The 21,141-nt window shown below is 41.6% G+C and overlaps 1 protein-coding gene across 3 annotated transcripts; it reads left to right on the forward strand.

Annotated features, from left to right (window-relative positions):
* Nucleotides 1–2,347: 2,347 nt before the first annotated feature.
* CENPI (centromere protein I) lies at nucleotides 2,348–19,029 on the forward strand. Of its 3 annotated transcripts, none has more exons than XM_014954870.1 (21): nucleotides 2,348–2,466; nucleotides 3,419–3,739; nucleotides 4,021–4,158; nucleotides 5,124–5,242; nucleotides 6,322–6,429; nucleotides 7,749–7,797; nucleotides 8,080–8,126; nucleotides 8,829–8,918; nucleotides 10,497–10,625; nucleotides 10,857–11,021; nucleotides 11,287–11,407; nucleotides 11,615–11,706; nucleotides 12,034–12,151; nucleotides 12,250–12,314; nucleotides 12,771–12,868; nucleotides 13,274–13,409; nucleotides 13,943–14,067; nucleotides 15,176–15,224; nucleotides 15,391–15,624; nucleotides 17,254–17,295; nucleotides 18,086–18,217. In XM_014954870.1, exons 2-21 carry the CDS (start codon nucleotides 3,547–3,549, stop codon nucleotides 18,215–18,217), a joined length of 2,250 nt encoding a protein of 749 aa, XP_014810356.1. In that variant the 5' UTR covers nucleotides 2,348–2,466; nucleotides 3,419–3,546. The 3 variants fall into 3 exon arrangements, with proteins under 3 accessions (XP_014810356.1, XP_014810358.1, XP_014810357.1); XM_014954872.1 differs by having other exon boundaries at nucleotides 2,375–2,466; nucleotides 3,487–3,739; XM_014954871.1 differs by lacking the exon at nucleotides 2,348–2,466 and having other exon boundaries at nucleotides 3,547–3,739; nucleotides 18,086–19,029.
* Nucleotides 19,030–21,141: the final 2,112 nt, after the last annotated feature.

The raw sequence follows: 21,141 nt of genomic DNA on the forward strand, positions 1-21,141 counted from the left end.
CAGGATGGAAGCCATCAGAACACTACTGGACTAGACATTAATAACCACGGGCATTTAAAAGAGATGTCTGAACATTTTCGTGAAACTCTCGGATAAATTTCTGTTTCAGCACAATGTGGCAGCGAGAAAAGATATTAAAACTCCAAAAAAATGTCAGTATTATACCTCTAGAAAAACTGATGACGGATGTTCATATGCAGTTTATCCAGTTTGTTCTTATGTTGTTTGCTGCTGAAACAGATGGAGCCCCAAAAATCCTCCTTTCAGGAGCCCCTGAAAAATCCTCCTCCTAAAGCCCCAAAATGCAGCATGAACAAGGAAACTACCAACAGGCCACCTTAGACAATCTCTCATCTTTAGAGACTACCTCAAGGTCATCCCAAATGTATACAGAATGTGCTTTATTTCCTGAAAGACACTTCATCTACCATGCCCTGACTGGGGCTATTAATCACTTTTAAATTCAAAACTAAACAAAAATGCCACCAACTCAAAACCACCACCGTGATGCGTATTCCTACACAAAGTACTCACAACTGAATTCTTGCAGCCTTTTGGCCAGCTGCCCCTCATGTGTGCATCTAACTTGGTAGATTTTTTGGAAACAAGAGTTTGTGTTTGTCATTTGTGATGTTTTTCACCATAGATGCCATAATAATAAATGTAAAATATTCTTGTCATTTGTGATGTTTTTCACCAAAACCTGTATAGATGCCATAATAATAAATGTAAAATATTCCGCATAGGACGCTCATCCCTACAAAAAGACTGTAAATGAATTCTGAAAAACGTCCCCTTCTTTTCAGATTTGTAGCAGTATGAATTGCTGATCTGCAGTACTGGCCACATATTCTTTATTACAGAGGAAGACAAAGACTCTTCCTGGAGTCCAATAACTAGAATTCTGTACTTATCTATATTGGGTTGACCTCCATCATCACCTCCCAGCACGAGCAGACTATTTTTGGAAGCTACGAGTCATCTTTGCTTGCTCGAGGTGATAAGGTGACAAGAACTGATTTAGTTCTTTTGTAGGACCACAATGTTAATTTATTCTTCCTGTCTTTTTTTTTTTTAAATTTATTTCCCATGCCCTTTTCTTACTTCTTCTTCTCTCCAAGCCCATTAATTCCATTCCTGCCATTCTCATCCGATTGCTGCTGTCGCAGGCACCTGCTGCTGCTGGTTCCTCAGGACTGCAGCTCGCTGGGGCGGTGAAGGTTTCATAGAATCATGGAGTGATAGAATGGATAGAATGCTTTGGGTTGGAAGGGACCTTAAAGATCATCTTGTTCCAACCCCCTGTGCCATGGGCAGGGACATCTCCCACGAGACCAGATTGCTCTAAGCCCCATCCAGCCTGGCCTTGAACCCCTCCAGGGATGGGGCAGCCACAACTTCTCTGGGCAACCTGTTCCAGTGTCTCATCACCCTCACAGTGAAAAATTTCTTCCTAGTAATCTAGTAATTCCTAGTAATCTAAACCTCCCCTCTTTCAGTTTAAAACTGTTACCCCTCATCGTATTCCTCCACTCCCCAGCTTTCCTGTAGCCCCCTTTATGCGCTGAAAGGGGCTATAGGGTCTCCCCAGAGCCTTCTCTTCTCCAGGCTGAACAACACCAACTCTCCCAGCCTGTCCTCACAGCAGAGGGACTCCAGCCCTCTGATCATCTTCGTGGTCCTTCTCTGGACTCCCTCCAAGAGGTCTCTGTTGTTCTTGTACTGGGGACCCCAAAGCTGGACACAGTGCTCCAGGTGGGGATCTCTTGAGAGCGGAGTAGAGGGGCAGAATCACCTCCCTTGACCCACTGGCCACACTTCTTTGGATCCAGCCCAGGATGCGGTTGACTTTCTGGGTTGCCAGCACACGTTGTTGGCTCATGTTGAGCCTCTCATCCACAGGCACCCCCAGATCCTTCTCCTCAGGGCTGCTCTCCATCCACTCTCTGCCCAGCCTGCGTTTGTGCTTGGGGCTGCCTGTGACCCTGGAGCAGGCCCCTGCACTTGGCCTTGTCGGCACTCCGTGAGGTTTCTCTGAGGAGAGGTGCCCAGCTGCGGCCTACCCGAGTGAGGGCCCCTCACCACCGCCGCACAGGCCTCACCTGCGCACCTCGGCCCGGCTGGCAGGATAGGGACGGAAAGCCCCACCGCGGACCCTTGGCCCTGCCCGGTTGCCACCCGGTTTGCCCGCCCCCGCGCCCGCAGGCCACAGCCAGACCGCGCATGCCCAGCACCGCCCGGGACGGGGCGGAAGGGCCGCCGCCGCCGCCGCCGCTCCCGGCCTCAGGGCCTTGCGCATGCGCGGGAGGAGGCGGCGGCGCGGCGGACACTGCGCATGCGCGGGAGGTGGCGCCGGGGTTTGAACTGCGGGCGGTTGGAGCTGGCCTTGGCGGAAGGTAACTCCGGCGGCGGGGCCCGGGCGGTGGAGAGACCCTTGCTGCTGCCACTCTGCGGGTCCTAGAGCTGGTAAGGGTAGGCCCGGTGGTGGAGCTAGGCCCGGGCCTGGCGGTGTGGTTAGGCCCGGTGGTGGGGCCAGGCCCGGGCCCGACGGTGGGGCCTGTTCGGGAGGGGCTCGGCCCCCTCCCTTCCCTCAGGGCCGCTCCCCGCGCCGGGCGGTCAGAGCTCTGCGGGGGCTGGAGGGAGAGGGGCTTGCATACGTCGGGTGGGGAGGAGGGAAGGGATGTCCGTGCCCGGTGTCCGTGTGGAAGTGCCTGGTACTGAAGAGCTGTGGGATGGGGGGGTCGCTGTCGGGAAGAAGGGGGTGTTTCGGCCCCCTCAGTTAGTTCTGCTTTCTTCTTCACCAAACCTTTCTGGCAGAACTCCTGCAAGGCAAAGGGAGTAAAACCCAGGTAGAGCAGGTGTGAAGGAATCTGTGAGAAGGCTGTTGTTTTACTCCAGACTGTGGTAACTGAAGGCTGTCAGCTCAATCTAAAGAAAGGCTGCAGGAGAATGTTAGTTTTTTTTGGTAAAATTGGAAAACAAGTGTTGTTATGATCCTCTAAAGTCTGTGCATTACCTTGCAAGAAGTCATGACCTCTTGACTGATGGCATTGTTGTACACAGTACAAGTAATGAAACTGATGATGCACAAAATAAACTCAGAAGAAAATTGTGGATTGTCTTTTGCTGACTTTCTGGTTATGTTAATTTAGGACCAAAATACTATATGAATTTTATCAGGTAAATTTTAAATTGAAAGGAGTTTGTGCTAATTTTTACTTGTGGGTTTTTTCTGTTTTTTCATGAAAGAAAGAATGGAGTTTTGATACACTGTTGTCTGTGCATCTTCTGAGTATATTTTCTGATCTTTTGGAGGGCAGGTGGCTCGAAATGATTTTCTCTGAAATTACTCTGTTACGTTATGAAGGATCCCTCTAAAACATTTTTGTCAGGAAAATATATCTTTCTTTCTTTGCAGGGAACGGGCTCTTTGATGTTCTTCAACCATTGAAGGTTGATCTATTTTTTTGCCTCTTCATAATGAAGGATTGGAACCCACATGACATATAAGTAAAACTCTCCGGTCTCAGCTGGGACTCTGAAAAGATGGAGCGAAGACAGAAATCTGAGACCCCAAAGCAGCAAGTTCGTCAGAAAAATCAAACTGATCTCTCTGCATGGCGTAAAGGAAAGAAAAGTGACCCTGAAAAAAGTGTCCAGAGTCGTCAGTCTCCTAATGACCAGGAAGATGAGAGCAAGCAAGACTCCCTTGAGGAAGCTTTGAGTTACTTTGACAAAGGTAAGAGCAGTTTTAAGGTTACCAACTTGGGATTGGAAATATAATAACTAAATTCTTAATAATAATTTTAAATGTATCTAATTTTAGCTGCTGTTTTCCCTCTTTAATGCCTAAGCTTTGTAATATTTTTTTAATGTCTTAGAAGGTTTTCCCCTTCCTGTTACTATGTAAAGAACCCAACAAAAAGGAATAGATCTCAGGACAGATCAGTTTAAACCAGTTCATCTGCAGTTCGGAAGTTTTCATCCATGTCTTTTTTTTTTTTTTTTTCATTTTCCTAGTTCAAGACCGTGTTTCACTGAAAAAGAACAGTGCTCTACAGAAACACTTGACTACTGTGGAAAGCATTGCCCTGGAAAAGGGGTTACCCCCTGAAGGATTTAATGTACTGCTAAAAGTGGCACTCAGTGCCAAACTCGGTAAAATGTTTATATACTGCTAGTGTGTCTTCTGTGAATGTCTCTTTCCCCTCTAATCAAGCCTGCTCAAGATAATGTCTTTACGGTGACTGTATTGATAGGTACTTTAGTGTAAAGTTAATTTTTCTGGCATGCTGCCGTGTAATTTCTGAGTTCATGCCAAAAATAACCTCCGTTCTTGCTACAGGAGAGTGATACCCAGAAAAATATTATGGCTTGTTACAAATATGTTTTGAAAAGCTTATTTCCTTTGTTTGTAATTGCAAGTTTCTGAAAGACTCCGTGTGTGTCCTTAGCAACCATGTGTCTCTTCCTTGTTGTAACTGTTTGTGTAGGATTCTTTTGCCCAAGATCAAAATAACTGAACAAACAGACATAGTTGCATTAGTGAAACTTGCTAAAATTAAGATATCATCCTAATAAGCAATTCGGCAGTGTCAGTGCAGCTCTCACGCTGCTTTCTTGGAAATGATGGCCATTGTTTATACTTTGAAATAATGAAATATTCAATGAAACAAGCCCTAAACTTTCCCCTCCCTCGAGCACAAAGGATTCTTTCCCCATTATGCAAGTAGTTTAGGGCTTTTCTTGATTGAAAATTACTAGCTTCTCTCATGAGCAGTAACCTGCTGATGTCTCGCTGACAGTCATGTACTCCTTTGCTGAAGTAATTGGTTGTTTAATGATACCAGGAATTTGTGTTATTTTCGGTTGTCTTGGCAAGAGTCTAAACACTATTTCAGTACTAAAATACTCGATATTCCATTTTCTTAAAGCTGGAAAGAAATGTTTCTCAAAATTTTTTGAGGTATAGGTCGGTCCCTCCTAGATTCTTGTGCATAATTACTTTAAGCAAGGAAGCTCTGAATAATCTTGTGCAGGGGGAATTTTGACCTAAGCTGCAATACCATATCAAATAACCTGGTACATGAGCAACATCTTATTTTAAAATGTTTGTTTTCCAGCTGATACAGTGAATACTCGTTTACTGAAGAGCCTTGTTCCAGCCTCAGTAATACCAGAAGATTCTGTGGTTTCATCTGTGTCTTTGCTCTGTGCCAGCAAATGTTCAGCCAGCACCCAGGTAACTTAAGAAATGTTTACAGCAGTTACTTCTGTGCGGGGAATGATGATGAGAGATTATTTTCAGGAAGCACAAGTCCTGAGGCTTTAATGTACAAGGTTCTTGCATAAGATACTGTCACTTAGAGGGGCATAGACACCCATTGCTGAGCAGCTGTGAGAATTGAGGAACATTTTTGAAGCGCGAGTGGAAATTTGCAGTTTCTGCTTGTCTTGTGTCTCTGAATTCCTTTAGGAATGGTTTCTCCACCAACTTTTCTGTGAAATGCTTCAGCTATGAGGCATTGTTCACCATCTTCAGCAAGGTATCCCTTAGGTTCTGTGTGCCTTGGCTGTGGCAACGTGACTTAAAATTAGCAAAGCAGTCTTTTTCATCTTCACATAGTCTGCTCAAAGGTTTACATCATGGAGTCGTTTAGGTTGAAAGAGTCCCTTAAGATCAAGTCCAACCATTAGCCTAGCAGTGTCCAGTCCACCGCTAAACCATGACCCCCAGCACAACTTTTAAATGTCTTTTAAAGACCTCCAGGGGGTGGTGACTCAACCATGTCCCTGGGCAGCCTGTTCCAATGCTTGACAACCCTTTCTATGAAGAAATTTTTCCTAATATCTGACCTAAACCTCCCCTGGCACAACCTGAGGCTGTTTCTTTTTGTCCTGCCACTTCTTACCTTGGTGAAGAGATTGATCCCTCACCTTGCTATGCCCTCCTTTCAGGTAGTTGTAGACAGTGAGAAAGTCTCCCCTCAGGCTCCTTTTCTTCAGGCTGAACACCCCCAGCTCCCTCAGCTGCCCCTCATAAGGCTTGTTCTCCAGCCCCCTCACCAGCTCTGTTGCCCTTCCCTGGACCCGATCCAGCACCTCAGTGTCTTTCCTGTAGTGAGGGGCACATATTGAGAACTGAGCTGCTTTTTCCCTCTCTGACATGGCAGTTGTTGTTCTTAACAGGCTTTCTTCTGTGGCTGAATTATCCCTGTACTGTTCATCTGTAGCTATCTGGTTGTCTTTGAGAGTGGTGTGTCTTTTAAGTTGGCTTTTTCCCTATCACTTAATGTCATATGATCTTTTTCTGATCTGCAGCTGCTTTTTTTGAAATGGCTGATCACGATGTTTGACTTCATTGATCACAAGGAAAAACTTCATGCCCTCTATGGTTTCTTTTTTTACTTCCTGCAAGATGAGAAGATGGTAAGGAGAGCTGAAGAATCAATACAAATTGACAAAAACATGCCTAAATGTTCATTAGTAGTATGCATATTAATGCTGGAATTAGTCTGGAATAGCTGATGGTTAGAGACCATTTTCTGCTGGTTGGAATTTATTTTCTTTTTTTTCATTTTGCATTATCATTGCTGGGTAATTTAGAGTCAGAAACAGGAAAGTACTGCAGGATTATTTTAGTTTCAGTGCTGTGGTCTGGTGGTTTAACTGTGTTTCCCAGAATTACTATTCTGTGTCATGAGCAGTGACAGTACATTCTGTCTAAATTCCCGAGAGTAACTATGACACCGCAGTCGAGCAGAGTGACAGTATATTCTGTCTAAATTCCCGAGAGTAACTATGACACCGCAGTCTCTGGGATTGCCTTTGATGTCAGGCATCAGCAGGTGAAGTCTCCTGCTCCTGGGGAGAGAAACTGACTTGCATACCTTGGGCAAAAAGGAAAAAAAAAAACCACACAACCTTTTAGAGCAATGTTTATTTAAAGGGAAACTCTAAGTGCTGTTAATTAATTTGAAAATGTAGCTAAAATGAGAACAAGCAATCAGGAGATGTCTGCTATTTGGCAGCTATAAAATCCAGGTGCTGGAATATGGAAGTGTTTGGATTCAGTTCACGTTAAGATCGTCTTGGCAGTCATGTCGGATATAGAATTGTTAATATTCTTTCAGTTTAGGATATTTTGTGGCTAAGAATTTTAAAGTTCAAAGGCTCTGCTTTATATTTCTTGCAAAGTTTTTAATGGTTTCAGATTAACATTAGTTATAATCTTTTCGTAAAACTGGATTTAAGTTCTTACTGTTTAAAAGAGCATCTTCAGGCACGATGGACCAATTGGAAAGTTTAGCAGAGTTGGTGTGGAACTAATTTAAGACTCTTACAGTCTCAACTGTAGTTAGAAGCATGAACAAATTAGTTTGATTCAAAGGTGCCTTTCTTTTTGAAAATGTAATTGTGCTTTCACTGCTGACTACTGAAATGTCTAGACCACGTTCCAGAAAACAAGATCCAAGCTCACTAAATAGCTTGATTACTGCTTGATTATAGGGACTGCTCATAGTGCAGATAATATTTTTAAATAAAATGGATATATGTGAGGTGTAAAGAACATGCTACTTCCCAAGGGACATAAGGTTTTCTCTGCTGCAGTGGGGATGCAGTGATGGCTTGAGGCAGCCAACTGAATGAAACAATATAAGCTTGTGAAGCCTGTGTGCTGCTTTTAGTGTATCCTGATTACCAATCTGCACCAGCAGGAAAATTAATTGCTGCCTTCTTCTTTGCAGTGCCCCTATGTCTGTCACGTGCTCTACCTGCTGACCAGGAAAGAAAGTGGTGAGTCTATCCAGTTGTATGAAATGGAATACCATTTTGTGTCTTATTCTCTTTGCTGGTGCTGCCTTTTCTTCCGACGGAGCTAATACAATGATTAGCCAATATATTGCTTTTAAGGCAAGGAACCACGAGTGGTAGTTCTAGCTAATAGCCTAGAAATAAGACTGACTGATTCTGCTTGCCTTGCCATGACTTTCTGTAATAAAAGTGGTATTGCATTTTTGCTTAAATGTCTGATACAGTGGTTTCTAAATCCATTATGTACTTAATTGCTTTTTTCAGTTAAGCCTTTTCGGGTTAGAAAACTGCTTGACCTCCAAGCAAAAATGGTGAGTTGATTTCAAATCTTGTAGAGGTTTAACTGTGGTTAATAATGCAGTTTGTAAAGCTAATGTCCTTACAGGGTGGAAAAGTGCAGTTAGTGTCTCAGGACAGGGTTAGCCTTGGAATTGTAGGTTGTAATCTTTGTAGCATCAGGGCTTGTTCATGTTGCAAGTGCATTCCTAATTTTTACTTGTGTTTTGGGAGCATATGCAATGATGTGCCCAAAGCTGTATGTTGGGGTGAAATCTCTGAAGCAAGGTGCAGCTTCATTTATCTATTACCATCTTTAATTTTCTGTTCATCTTTCTTTTTCAAGCGGTATTCAGAAATGACTGACAAATATAAGATTGTAGAGGATCTTGCTGCCTTTTTTGTAAGAAAAACTGTTACTATAATAACATGTTTTTGGAGGATTTAGACAGCAGATAACTATTTTTATTAGTTTTGATTGTTAAATTTTTTTAGAATTATGGCTACAGAAAGTTTCTTCTTCAATCCCCTTCCTCCTGTATTTCATTGACACAGTTTCTTTTGTTTCTTTTTTTCCTTTAACTTTCATTTTTTTCACCTATGGTTACTTACTGACATGTAGCTTTAGAAAGTTTTTATTAACCACTGTTTTTTTTTTTTCTTCTAGAATACAGTATTCAGTTTCTATATTAAAAATATACCCCACATGTTTTTTCTCTTGTTCTGCTATTTGACAGGGAATGCAGTCTCATCTGCAGGCTCTACTATCACTTTACAAACTCTTCTGTCCCGAGTTGGTGACCATAGCCCTTCCTGGGAAAATGAAGGTAAAGAATTACATCTAATCTATTTGGAAGCAGTACTCACAACAGTATTTGTATTGAGATTTCCATTTAAGCTGTAGCGTGATTTAGTGCTGAAGATTAATTCTATTTCCTCTTTTCATTGATTGAAATCAGGTTTAGAGGAGGATTCCTTGCCTTGTGTTTTGTTTTCTCTTCAGTACAATGAGATAATTTGGACTGTAATGAGGATTACTTAAATCCTCCTTTTGGTGTTCTTGCTGGTTTTGACTTGTTTCACACAATGTTACGTTCTTCAGGAAACAAACTGTCTTATCTGTACATGGCATTGTCCAAATCTCTGACTTTCTCAAGTACAAATGACAAAAGAAGATAGTAACTTCCCACTTGGAAAGTCTATGTCATAGGAAAGGGGGGGGGGGAAAAAGGGGGGGAAAAAAGGTTGTACATGGCATTGTCCAAAAAATACATCTTCTATTTAGTGAAGCCTGTATGTGTGCTTAGCCCTTTAACCAATTAGGTTATATGAAAAATGGGATAAGGTGTTTTGCCAGAGTCTCAAGGTAACAGCAAAAAAATACATCTTCTCTTTTAGTGAAGCCTGTATGTATGCTTAGCCCTTTAACCAATTAGGTTATATGTAGCTGAAACTGGGTATGTAACAGTAAGTAGGAGCAGGTGAGACATAAATTCTGCAACAAATTTTCTTTTGGTACTTCAAAGGGATAGATTTAGGGTTTGAGTTTGTTTTTTAGAGGCGGCATTTAATTTACGTTAGCAAGTTGTGTTCTTATAAAAGAAAATTTGTTTTATTTCAATCTGCTTGTGTATTTACATTGCTCTATAAATTTCTACATTGCATTGTGCTGCACAACAGTCGTCTGTTGGAAAATTTATGGGTTTTGGCATGCACAGAAGTGAAGTAAATAACTAGCAACTAAACCCCAAATACATCTTCAACTGTTTTTATGAATACTTGTACAATAAAAGCTTGATTACCTAGACCCAAACCTATCTGAATACTTTTGTGATTGTTTGGCACTTGATTAGGATTTAAAGACTGATTGCAGTTGAATTGACAATAAATAAGTTTTGTGCAGAAAGATGTTGGGTTTGTTTTTCCAGTTTTCTTTTTAGCTGTAGTATCTGCGTTAACTTGAGAATTGGATTACTTATTGAATTGTTCTGTTTGGCAGATATCACTGATGCTGAATTCGGGAAGCTTTTCTCCTAGTAACTTGCATAACTGTACCTCGGTCATGTTTCATTTTAATGTTTACTTGAGATTTATTCCCTGAATTGATGGTTGATCAGAATGAGGATTATAAATCAGAAGTGTTGGAGATCTCTTCTGAAAATGGGGACATCATTTCAGAAGGAAATAAAAGCATAACTGTTGAACTATGATCAAAAAGTAATGAAATTGAGGAATGAGGAGAGTTCTGTGCTGGGAACACCTAACCTCGTGGTCTGTCAAGCAGAGTCAAGTGTATATACATCACTGTGGTGACGTTTTTCAGAGTAGAAACTGATCTTTCTGTCACTTAGTTGTAGACAAACTTAGTTTATCTTTTTGCATAGATGTCTGATTTATGTTTTCAGACTTACTTCAAGAATTCAGAGGGCCCATGGAAGGCAGCAATCAACGCAATGAGGCAAAGAAACCAGGAAAACTCTCCAGTGTTGAAGCCACTGGCTTTAGGCACAGCTCAACCTCAGTCACGAAAAAGGGTAAGTCCTATACCTAAGGTAGTCCCTAGAAGGTGCAAATAAATGGAAGTCAGGCTTTATTTCAGCAAGGGAAAGGTGGAGCAGCTATATAGAAATGCAGCATTCCTATAATAACAAAAGCCAGGATACTTTTTTCGCAAAGCAGGGTCTTTGTGGGAATATTGGTCACAAGTGCACTTGATTGCATTGTAAACTGAGTCATTGCTATTCATTTGTGTTTCTTTTCTACAGAAATGGAATACCCAGGTGCATATACCCGCAAGCAGTGCAAACAGGAGTAATTTAGAAGAGGACAGAGAAGATAAGCTTGTTAATTTGTACAGTGTGGATGAGTTTTTTCCAGTGGAGCAACTGCAGACCTTTCCTCAGCTTTTACAAAATATCCACCGTCTAGAGGTGAGTTTCGGGAGGGTCTCAGTAAGCTCACTGAACGTTTTGAGAGATCAAAGGATATTCCTCTATGCTCTGTTTATACGTGAATAGTGTGTGGGGCTACCTGGTTCTGACAGAGCACCTAGTCCTGCCTGAAGGTGGTGAATGAGTCCTGGGGATGGTCTTGTTGCTAGTAAAAGGATTAGACATCTCTGATAGAACGTGATTCTCTGGCAGTTTGCTGATGTAAATACTGAATAATTATTTTTTTTCTTGATTTCTTTTACAGTTTCCTTCCCAGATGGGTTCAGTGCTAACAAACCCTTTGTTGCTTCACTACATGAATTACATCAAAGATGAGTCCATTTACCTGAGGCTTTACTATTGGATGGGCCAGACTCTTCAGGAAGGTAGGAACTTTGTATTGCCCTGCATGGCAGGGAGGTAAAGGATGTCTGAGGCTTTTCACCTTTCACTAATGGCACTTTGCTCTTCAGATTTATAGTGATTAATCATGTAGCGTTAAAACAACTACTGGAGCAGAACTGAATTTTGTTTCTGATTGTGCTTATTCTTGCTGTGCTCATGTTCAAATATAAGTATTCTCTCCTGTTCAGAATGTACCTGGTGTGTGGTTGAGAATAGCCAATATGAAGAAGAATTCAAGGACTTCCTGGAAACTGTCTACAAGGCAGAGAGTTTCTTGCAGGTAAGTGCCTGTTTTGTGAAAGCCAAGGGTGTCACAAAGCCTTCCCTTAAAGTGCTTTTGGGACTTGCTTCCTGTAGCATCTCTGAGAAGTCACAGTGTCTCAAGTAATAAAAATACATATTCCTCTAGTGAGTCAATATTCTGGAGATGGCCTTGCTTTCTGCAGGGAAGCTAATTTGAGGATGATCTTGAAAATGATAATTTGAATGTCCTGGTGTGAATTGTGTGGCGAAAAGGAGGTGGAAGCCTCTTTCTTTCTCCAGGATGACGTGAGCATGGTGCAGGCATTTGAGATGAGTTTTGGAATGTTCATCTTCTGCTTTGTAGGAGGGATTTTCTTCCTGTGAAGAGTTCCTGTATAAGAGCCTTCCTCTCTGGGATGGTTCCTGCTGCCGAACACAAGTCCTCAGTCTTGTGAGTTGGATTCCCCTCAGCACCTTCTCTGGTATGTGTTGTGGATCCTTTGGGTGAGGTTGGACAGTGTCCCACCTTCGGGCATAGAATTTGTTCACTGACACCATGCTGCTTTCTCATTTGTTTCAGAAATGAAGTCACATCTCTATGATCCCCTGGCACAGCTCTTCTTCACATCGTCCTTTTACTTTAAGGTAATTTAAGTGAGTACAGTGGCTGTTTACTTCTAGTTGGTATTGCTCTCTGCCCTTGGGTCAGGTGTAGCAGTTCTGAGGGATTGTATGACTCTTTTGGGGAAGCCTGTGCCCAAAAGAGGGTAAAATATATACTTACAACATAACTTCTTTGGGAATTTCAGTGCCTTTATTTCCAGGGCACTGGAAATAGAAAGAATTGGTAGTTCACAAAATGATAGTTGGTTTATTTTATTGCAATTTTCACTCAGTATTTGTAAACTCACATTCTCCAGGAAAAGCTATGTCACACATACATTCAGTTCAACAGGACATGCAAGTATCTCACTGCTCTTTGTGGTCCTGAGGAACTCTCGATACCTTGCCTTGTATACATCCATTCTCACCATGTTTTTTATTTAGTATTATTCACTTATGTAAATTGTCATGAACCTGTTTTCTCTTTGCCTGTTGCAGTGCAGTGTTCTTGAGAGCTTGAAAGAGCTGTTACAGAACTGGTTAAATTGGCATGTGAGTCATTTGGATCCGGAGTCTGACTCTCAAGCCCAGTCTTCGTAAGTTTATCTGAAATAAATGCACTACAGTGTCCACTAATGCATTTAGATATATATTCTAGTCCTATTAGCTTGCATAAAGACTGACTAGAAGGTTAATAAGGATGCAATTTTCTGCTACATTGTAAGCTACCTTGTCAGTCCTGTTCTTTCTCTTTAAGTATTTCTATTGACACTGAAAACTTAAATGTCCAGAAGTCAAAGTCCTTGTAACACTGACAGCCGGGTCGTGTTTGTAATAATCTTGGTAACAGTGAGTTACTGAGTATATTAAAGAATAAATGCATGGTGCTGAATGCTTGATGAGGCGGAAGGATAAACTTTGATTTCTTTTTTACCACTTTTCCTTTTTTACTGCTTGCGAAGAGGTGCGTATACTAATGTTGCATCATGTCCTGGCTGCAGGAATACCACCCTTTCTGGACTAGTGAACACGGTGGCTGAACTGATCCACTTTGTTGGAAAGATCTCTACTGTTGCATTGCGTCTGGAAAACAATCCTACTTTCATGCTGTACTTCATCCTGGATTTCTATGAGACCGTACGTATCCCATTCATTTTGGCTTGCAAAATCCCAATACTCTAAGACTGTTTGCATTTTTTTTTAAGCTAGAGCATGAAAACACTTTTCTTGTTATAGTTTACAGGCTTTGTGATTAAATGCAAGTATTCCAAATACTTGGTAGATCTACAGGTGAAAGCTAGAGCATGAAAACACCTTTCTCGTTATAGTTTACAGGCTTTGTGATGAAATGCAAATATTCCAAATACTTGGTAGATCTACAGGTGACAGCTGCTGCTGTTGCATCCGTAGGGATGTGGGTAGATTTGACTCGGCAAGTAACCACATCAAAACATGGGGTAGACCTAAATGGTTGAAGCAGAGACTGAGATATGGATGATGAATGGCTCATACTGAGGAGGAGACATGGAATTGCTTCATCCTGGCCTTCCCCCCTAGGTGAAGTTGATGGAGCCAAGAGGAATGCAGTGTCATGCTCTCTTTTGCTCTTAAATGCTTCAGGGTGTACTAATGGCAGTAATAAGCTGCCTGGATTTGCTTCCTTCCTGCAGGTGTGTGACATGTATCTGAAGTACAACCTGCCTCTGTTGATAATGCCTCCTGCTGGAATTTTCTACCCAGCGCTTCTCAGCATGGATTCTGTCAACTTGAATCAGCTCTGCTACATCATGTACAGGTACTACACGTGTACGGACTCCTTGTCTTCTCTTTCAGTCTTTTGGAAATGAAATTACTTTGGTGTAAAATCTGACATCTACATTTTCTTACCACGCAAGGCAAAGGTGAATGTTCCAGCTGTGCCCAGCTTTCATGATACTGGATTTTATAGCTGTAGTTTCTACTTTTTTTTTTTAATCTCTTCTCCAAAACAGCAAGATTCTGACCTCTTTCCTAGTATTATTCCCACATCTTTGATGTGGGAAAGAAGGAGCTCCCATGTTGTTTTGAGAGAACTTGAGTCAGCCAGCTGGAATCACTAGCAGTTAACTACACAACTTCTCCTTCCTGTGCTTTGATCACTAGTCCTGAGCTTTTCCTTACAAAAAGCACTTCTGCCACCTCCAAACTCTGTGGAAATTTGGGACTCTGCCTTGTGCTGCCTTCGGGTCCACAGACAGCACTGTTTAGGGCTCTGCAGGATCCACTAACGGGGCTGCTGTTCTTGGCCTCGTTAGTTCCAGTGGTTGCATCGGAGAAGAAGAGTAGCCAATTGCTGACAGCTGGCGCAAGGCTCACCATGTGGCTTTTCCTCTAAGGAGTCTGCAGGGTAATTAACATGACAGGATGGTCTCTGGGAAATAAGAGGAGCTAGTGCTTATTATATAGAACAACTGTCAAGTTGCATTACTTCCAGTGGCTTCCGTTTCTCTGCTTAGTGAATGGAAGTCTCCCTTAAAAATACACTACTTTTTTCTGCCAATTTTAAGGCTATATATCAGTTCTTGAGTATTGCCTTTATGAAGGTGACTGTCTTCTGCCAATTTTAAGGCTGTATGTCAGTTCTTGAGTATTGCCTTTATGAAGGTGACTGTCCCAGGCAAACCAGTCATGTCTTAATCATTTAAGAAATCAGTATTACTGGGGCTCTGCCTGGAAAGTGTGGGTCTAGGCCAAGTGATAAAGTTCCTCTGAATTCTTTTTCATATTTCTTTTTTTTTACCAGTAAAGTTTGATGATCTCTCTCATGGAGGAAATAAGCTTTCTTAATATGTTCTTCCAGGTTTTTTCAACGCTGGTAGGTGGTAAAAATTACAGGCACGTAACTTTATCCTCTGTTTTTTCAGGTATCGAACCAATTTGGTGGCTGCAAAAGAAAATGAGCTGAGTAAAAAGGTATTGTGGACAAATCTGCAATGTGCTAGAATGGATCTTAGTGAAGAGATGGGTTGAATGGAGGGGAGGTGTTCTGGTGACATTCTTTTAAAGACTGGAGGAAGCACACAACTGGTTTGAGGATGCGATTTCAATAAATATCAATATCTGTTTTCTTGTCCCTCAGAAACTACTGCAATTCAAGTTCAGTAGCCAGACATACCAAGAGTACAACCAGTACATAGTGGCTATGGTGGGTTGCCTGTGGACATCCAGTGCCTTCCAGAAGGATACTCATCCTCAGGGTCTTCGTATGGATGATGAACTGCTGAAGAAAATGGCAGTGCAGGATTTGAAAAGCAGCTTTAACATTGTCTACCACCCAGCCATGATGGGCTATGCTGTTCTCTTCCTGCAGGAGGTAATGGTGTAGGCCAACATCTGGGCCTCCTCCACGGGGCCAGCTGATTTGTCTTGACAGTTTCTCTAGAGAAGTGTCTCTCAATCCTCTGGCTGACCTGTAGAGTCAACTGAGCTTTCAAAAGCTGATGTGACATTCTGTGTTTGTGTCAGATCAGTGGCACCATTTGAATAGTCTTTCTTTGCATGATATGAAGGCATGAATGTAACAGTTTTAGGTGTGAATTTGTGCTTATGATTGTTTTGAGGATAGAACTAAAATACTAAATAACGAAATAAATGACTAATTCAGTAAAAGCTTCCCAATAGTGCATCCTGCCTCCCAAAATACAGAGTGTGACCTAAACATGTAAACTCCAGAAAGTCAATAAATATGTAGTTAAATTGTATATGGGAGAGCACAGTAGAACTTGTAGCAGTGCTTTCTGGCTCTTTTGGGAATGGCTTATTAAAAAAGAGATACAAGTAATTACTTCAAGTACAGAAGTAAGATAATATGGTGCTGTCTTCTATTGTCTGATAGGAGTTCTGCTCCTAGTTGTCTTGAATTCTGGGTGCCATCCTGCTGAGTAGTGCAGGGAGCAGATGGCCAGAGTTGTTATTGTTCTGAGATGTTCATGCTGCTCTGAGAAATCAGGTTTTTAGACTGATCCAAGGGGTGCACAAAGATGCTGCTCTGTTGTGAGGAACACTGGCAGGCTGAAGGCACCCATAGGGGTGGCTCCTGGAATGAAGCAAGGGAAACCTGAGGTTAAAGTTGAAGCAAAGAATACTGATTAGGAACATTTCACAAATTTGCCTTCACTTATCTACTCGGTGTCCTGAATCTAGGTAGTTTGTTTCTTTCCTCTGACTGAACTCAAGTTTTATCTTTGCCAAAGGAGGCTATTTTATTTTTGTTATATACAACTTCTTTCCCGGTCTTTCTCCTTTTGTAGCAGGATTAGTTTTTCATGTTCTCTGTCTTGATCCTTTCTGTTCTGAGGCCTCCTGATTCTTCTTTGTAGCTTTTGTAAGTTAAAAAAAAATAAAAGGGGGGGCTAAACCCCAACAAACCAACAACACAAAAAACCAACCCAAAACTTTCTGGTGGAGAATTTTTGTCGTCTTCCTTTTGCAGAACCAAGAAAGAGGCTTTCCTTAGCAGCTGTCACAGATGTGTCTTAAGACAGGAGGAAAAAATATTTAGCTGCAGTGTCATCTTTTCTCAAACACTTGGGTGCTGAGCACCAGAGGGCACTGCTCTGCAGCACACTCGGAGAAGACAGGCAATAATCTAAATGTCAGGAGGTTCTCTCTTTCTCTTTCCCATTGTGGGGAATTACCCATCTGATGTTTTGAAGGGGTAGCTTTTACACTGTAGAGAGACAATGGTTAAAGAGAGCTATACATACTGTCTGCTGTTATCCAGTAATGCTGCAGCACAGGGCAAGAGGGTTTCCACATTACTTTGCTGCTTGTGGACACACTGGGAGGCTGGAAGCCTGTTCTGAAGCTTGATTTTAAAAAAATCTCTGAATTTCTTTGCACACTTGAAATTCCTGATTTAGGAGGGGAATAAGCAGAGACCCAGAAACTCTGGACATACTTCTTGTCTGACTTAATACTGTTTTTATTCCCTTTCCTTAAGGCTTGGCCAGATGATACTTCCTTCAACTTCAGTTTAATTAAGGTAAGATTTCTTGTTTTAGTGAAGTGAAAACAGACAGTTTTCAGCAGCTATGTAGAAGAGGATGAGGTGATAATAATATTAACTCCACTAATGCTCTACAAAAATATTTAAAAGGGAAAATTCCAGCTGTACTTTGGTTCAGTCTCTTAACGGGGTCAATTAAGGAATCAACATCTGAGAAATTGTGCGTGTAGCCGTCTGTGGGAAGTGGTCTGAGATTTTTGTTTCCTCCATGAGCCAGTGTGATATCAGGACAAGGTTGTTTATTGTTCTCTGCAGGTTTCAGAAAAAAGTTGTATTTTTGGTATACTTGAAACAGAATTTCTGTTATCCATGAACTTAATATTAAATTTCTGAGATGGATGTGTAGCTTTGTTATAGCTTTGAACAGGGATCCTCCACTGAGCAAGCACCATGGCGGTTTGTTTCCTTTCCTGTATCTGGAGGATATCCTGATCTGGAGGAATCATTGTTATAATATCCATGTTTATTTGGTTCCTGACATCTTCACTGTTGATCTAATAGACTTTTTAGAACTGGGATTTATAAAGATCTTCAGGATTTAAAAAAAAATAATCATGATTTGTCGTGTTCAAGCTAAGAATGTGTAATACATAAATGGCAAGTTAGACATTTGGGATCAGGACGGGACCCTGTTTGCCTGTGGGTATTTACAGACTAGGATGAATGTTGTCAAACTCTGGAAGGAGATATTTGCAGACCTTTTCAGATTGGCCTAAGGAGGCAAAGCCATGTCCCGCACATCTGACTGTTCTTTCTGTTTTTATAGGGAAAGAGGTGGAACAGGTATCTGGAATTCCTCTATTCACAAGGTTTAAAGGGCCTGAAGGTCTTTATTGAAAGCAGCATCAATCGTGTTTCCCAGGCTTCCCACAGTAAAGCAGAGAATGTGCAAGTGTGACCCTGGGACCCACTGGAGCCTTTTTATCATCTGGAGCAGGAAAGCAGAATATAATGGACTGTGTCACTAATTCTTCCATCATCAGAGGAGAGACGCAGAGCAATTACCCTTTGTACTGCCATCTATTTTAGGAAAGTGAAGACATGGAGGGAATGCTTAGGCTGGTGTGGTTCACTAGCACCAAACCCCCTCTGGTCCCTGCTGAACTTCTCTGGTCTGAAGCTGCTGGGCTCAGATGTTACAGATTGTCCACATTTTTCATCCTCGTTTTTCTCTGTTGGAGTATCTGCTTTGAGAAACAAACGTTTTCTATCTCCAAACAGCGATGAGCGGTGCCGTTTCATTCCTAAGTAACTTTGATTCCTGACCTGCTTTGCCTTCCTCGACAGCAGGTAATGAGAAACAATTCAATCAGCCTTTCAGGGATACCATTTACATACTGGACTGGAGCACTACGAGTTTCCCAATTCCCTGTCGTACTGTGTATATAGTGGCTTGTAACAGACTGACTAAACTGACTTTCCTGCACTTCACTATGAAACTCCTAAAAGAGACATTTTGCTGCCATTGCTTATAATGTTCTTCTCGTGCAGCTGGAAAATTTGGTGCTCGGTTGATGGCTTATTGATGATTTGAGCACTTGAACAACGTTGCCACCAGCTCACCATTTTCTATTGATAAGTGCAAATGTAGCTTTCCTTGTAGTCTTTTTAGTTCTGTATGTGTTGTATATTATACGTGTACATATATATATAATTTATATTCTGTAAAATGTTTCCAACATGCCATTTTGAAGAAACCCTGCTACAAAATATCTCTCTTCCTGTTATTTCATTTTAACACTGAGTAGAAGTTGGGAAAAGCTGAAATGGGGTCTCTAAAATTTGAGTGAACTGAATTTCACTGCTGTAAACTGAGGCTGTAACCACTTGAAAGTAGACTGAATTTTGCTTTGTGAATCTCTAGTTGGATCCAGTAAAGGAATCAGTCCTGAGAGTGACTCTAGAGCCACTAAGGATGTGTTTGATTTTCTTCATTCTCTCAAAATCAGACTGGCTCCAGGTTAAGTACCACACTTCTTGGCTCAAATAGATGATCTGATTATATATACCCATATAAATATATATACGTATTAATTTTCTCCAGAGAATAAGAAAAATCTTTCACTGGAGACTTTGTAAGAGTGAGATTTGCAGAGACATCTCTTTAGACTAAAGCATTGCCCTTTCTCACCTAGCTGTTATTCCCACAAGCACAAGTGCTGCTTGCACTTCAAAAATCCTTGATTATATTTTCTCAACAGGGGGAAACTCCACAAATTACAAATTCCTCCAAGTGGATATGTCTCAAGATGTGGCCTTAACATATAGCCAGTTATCTTGTTCAAAGGCTAGTATAGTTGTTTTGGGTAAGCTCAGCTTTTTGGCTGAGGACTCTCCCAACCCCAGTGGCTGGTGGTTCCTGTCATGGTGTTGCCTGTTCTTAGATTCTTTAATGGTTTCAGTGAAGGGCCCAAGGAGAAGAGTTCTGTAGCTCCATAGTTGTTTTTATGATTTTTCTATGGGGCTACCTTCAGAATAGTATTGGAAAGGGTATGTACTGCATTCCTTAAGGACAACTTAATCCTTAGCTTTTGTCCTTGCAGCGTACAATTGTCTTCAGGTGGTGACCAGGCTTGTACTTCCATATTGCTGCACTGGAATTCCATATAGAAACTGGGCTGGAGGGATTGACAGTCCTAGGAAAACACAAGGTGAAGACATGGAAGCAGTTACAGATCTGTGTGGCGGGCTCATTCCATGGGGACAGGAGTAAAGACAGAACATCTCAAAGAAGCAATAAATTCTGTCCAGGAAGACAGTCTTTGTGTTACCTGGGTGCTGTTTGGAGTTTATGAGGAAGGAGTGGAGCTCTGTAGGATTCCTGTCAGGCTGGAAGGTGCTGCCAGAGGCTTCATTTCAGTTGTGAAAGGTCCCCAGATTTTTAAGAGTGTGTGTGATGTATGTAAATGTATTTAAAGAGGCTTACAGCAGAGTCCTTTATTATTCAGATATACTGAATGCTCTGTATTGGTCCCCAAGATGAGTTTTCCCTTGAGGTTGGTGTTTGACTGAGAAAACACAGAATCATGTTACAGAAGACTGTTGTTGCAGCATCACAGCTCTTGTATTATACCCTGTGTTACAAAAATCTTTAAACAAATTGAGTACAATTTTGTCATTCAAGTGCACAAGACACCTAGAAGTGCAGAAATAAAGTAACAGGGCAGAGAACTTTCCTTTTATTGTCAGCTTTGTGGGTCCTGACAGCTATTTAGAATCCTCCTTGCATAGCCATGATGTGCCTATTATTACTTGAGATGACTTGGAGCTTCTTTGTACACCTTGGTAGTTCTTGTTTTTCACATCTGGACATTTTTGTTCTCTTTTCTCTAAATATCTGACTTTTCTTCCATTCAGGTGGAATGTTAGTATGGTCCTTTTAGGGAGGAATATGCTGTTGTACCTCTTCCTTTCCCTTCCCTGTCCTGCTCGCTCTTGTGACTGCAATGGTGATGGTCAAGACCTGTGTAGCCATGATGTGCCTATTATTACTGGGCACTTGAGATGACTTGGAGCTTCTTTGTACACTTGCATAGCCATGATGTGCCTATTATTACTTGAGATGACTTGGAGCTTCTTTGTACACCTTGGTAGTTCTTGTCGTCTTTCACATCTGGACATTTTTGTTCTCTTTTCTCTAAATATCTGACTTTTCTTCCATTCAGGTGGAATGTTAGTATGGTCCTTTTAGGGAGGAATATGCTGTTGTACCTCTTCCTTTCCCTTCCCTGTCCTGCTTGCTCTTGTGACTGCAATGGTGATGGTCAAGACCCATCCATTTTCTGGTAAGTGACAAGTCAGTGTTTTACCTCTTGTGCCCAT

This window comes from Calidris pugnax, unplaced genomic scaffold (genome assembly GCF_001431845.1).
Source record: "Calidris pugnax isolate Ruff unplaced genomic scaffold, ASM143184v1 scaffold38, whole genome shotgun sequence".
NCBI classification, from domain to species: Eukaryota; Metazoa; Chordata; class Aves; order Charadriiformes; family Scolopacidae; genus Calidris; species Calidris pugnax.

Bases quoted from the DNA above. Each gene is read 5' to 3' on its own strand.
- CENPI (XM_014954870.1), top strand. From the start codon at position 3,547: ATGGAGCGAAGACAGAAATCTGAGACCCCAAAGCAGCAAGTTCGTCAG. The intron at 11,408-11,614 runs GTAGGAACTTTG...TCTCCTGTTCAG, and splicing joins GGGCCAGACTCTTCAGGAAG to AATGTACCTGGTGTGTGGTT. The intron at 12,315-12,770 runs GTAATTTAAGTG...TGCCTGTTGCAG, and splicing joins CATCGTCCTTTTACTTTAAG to TGCAGTGTTCTTGAGAGCTT.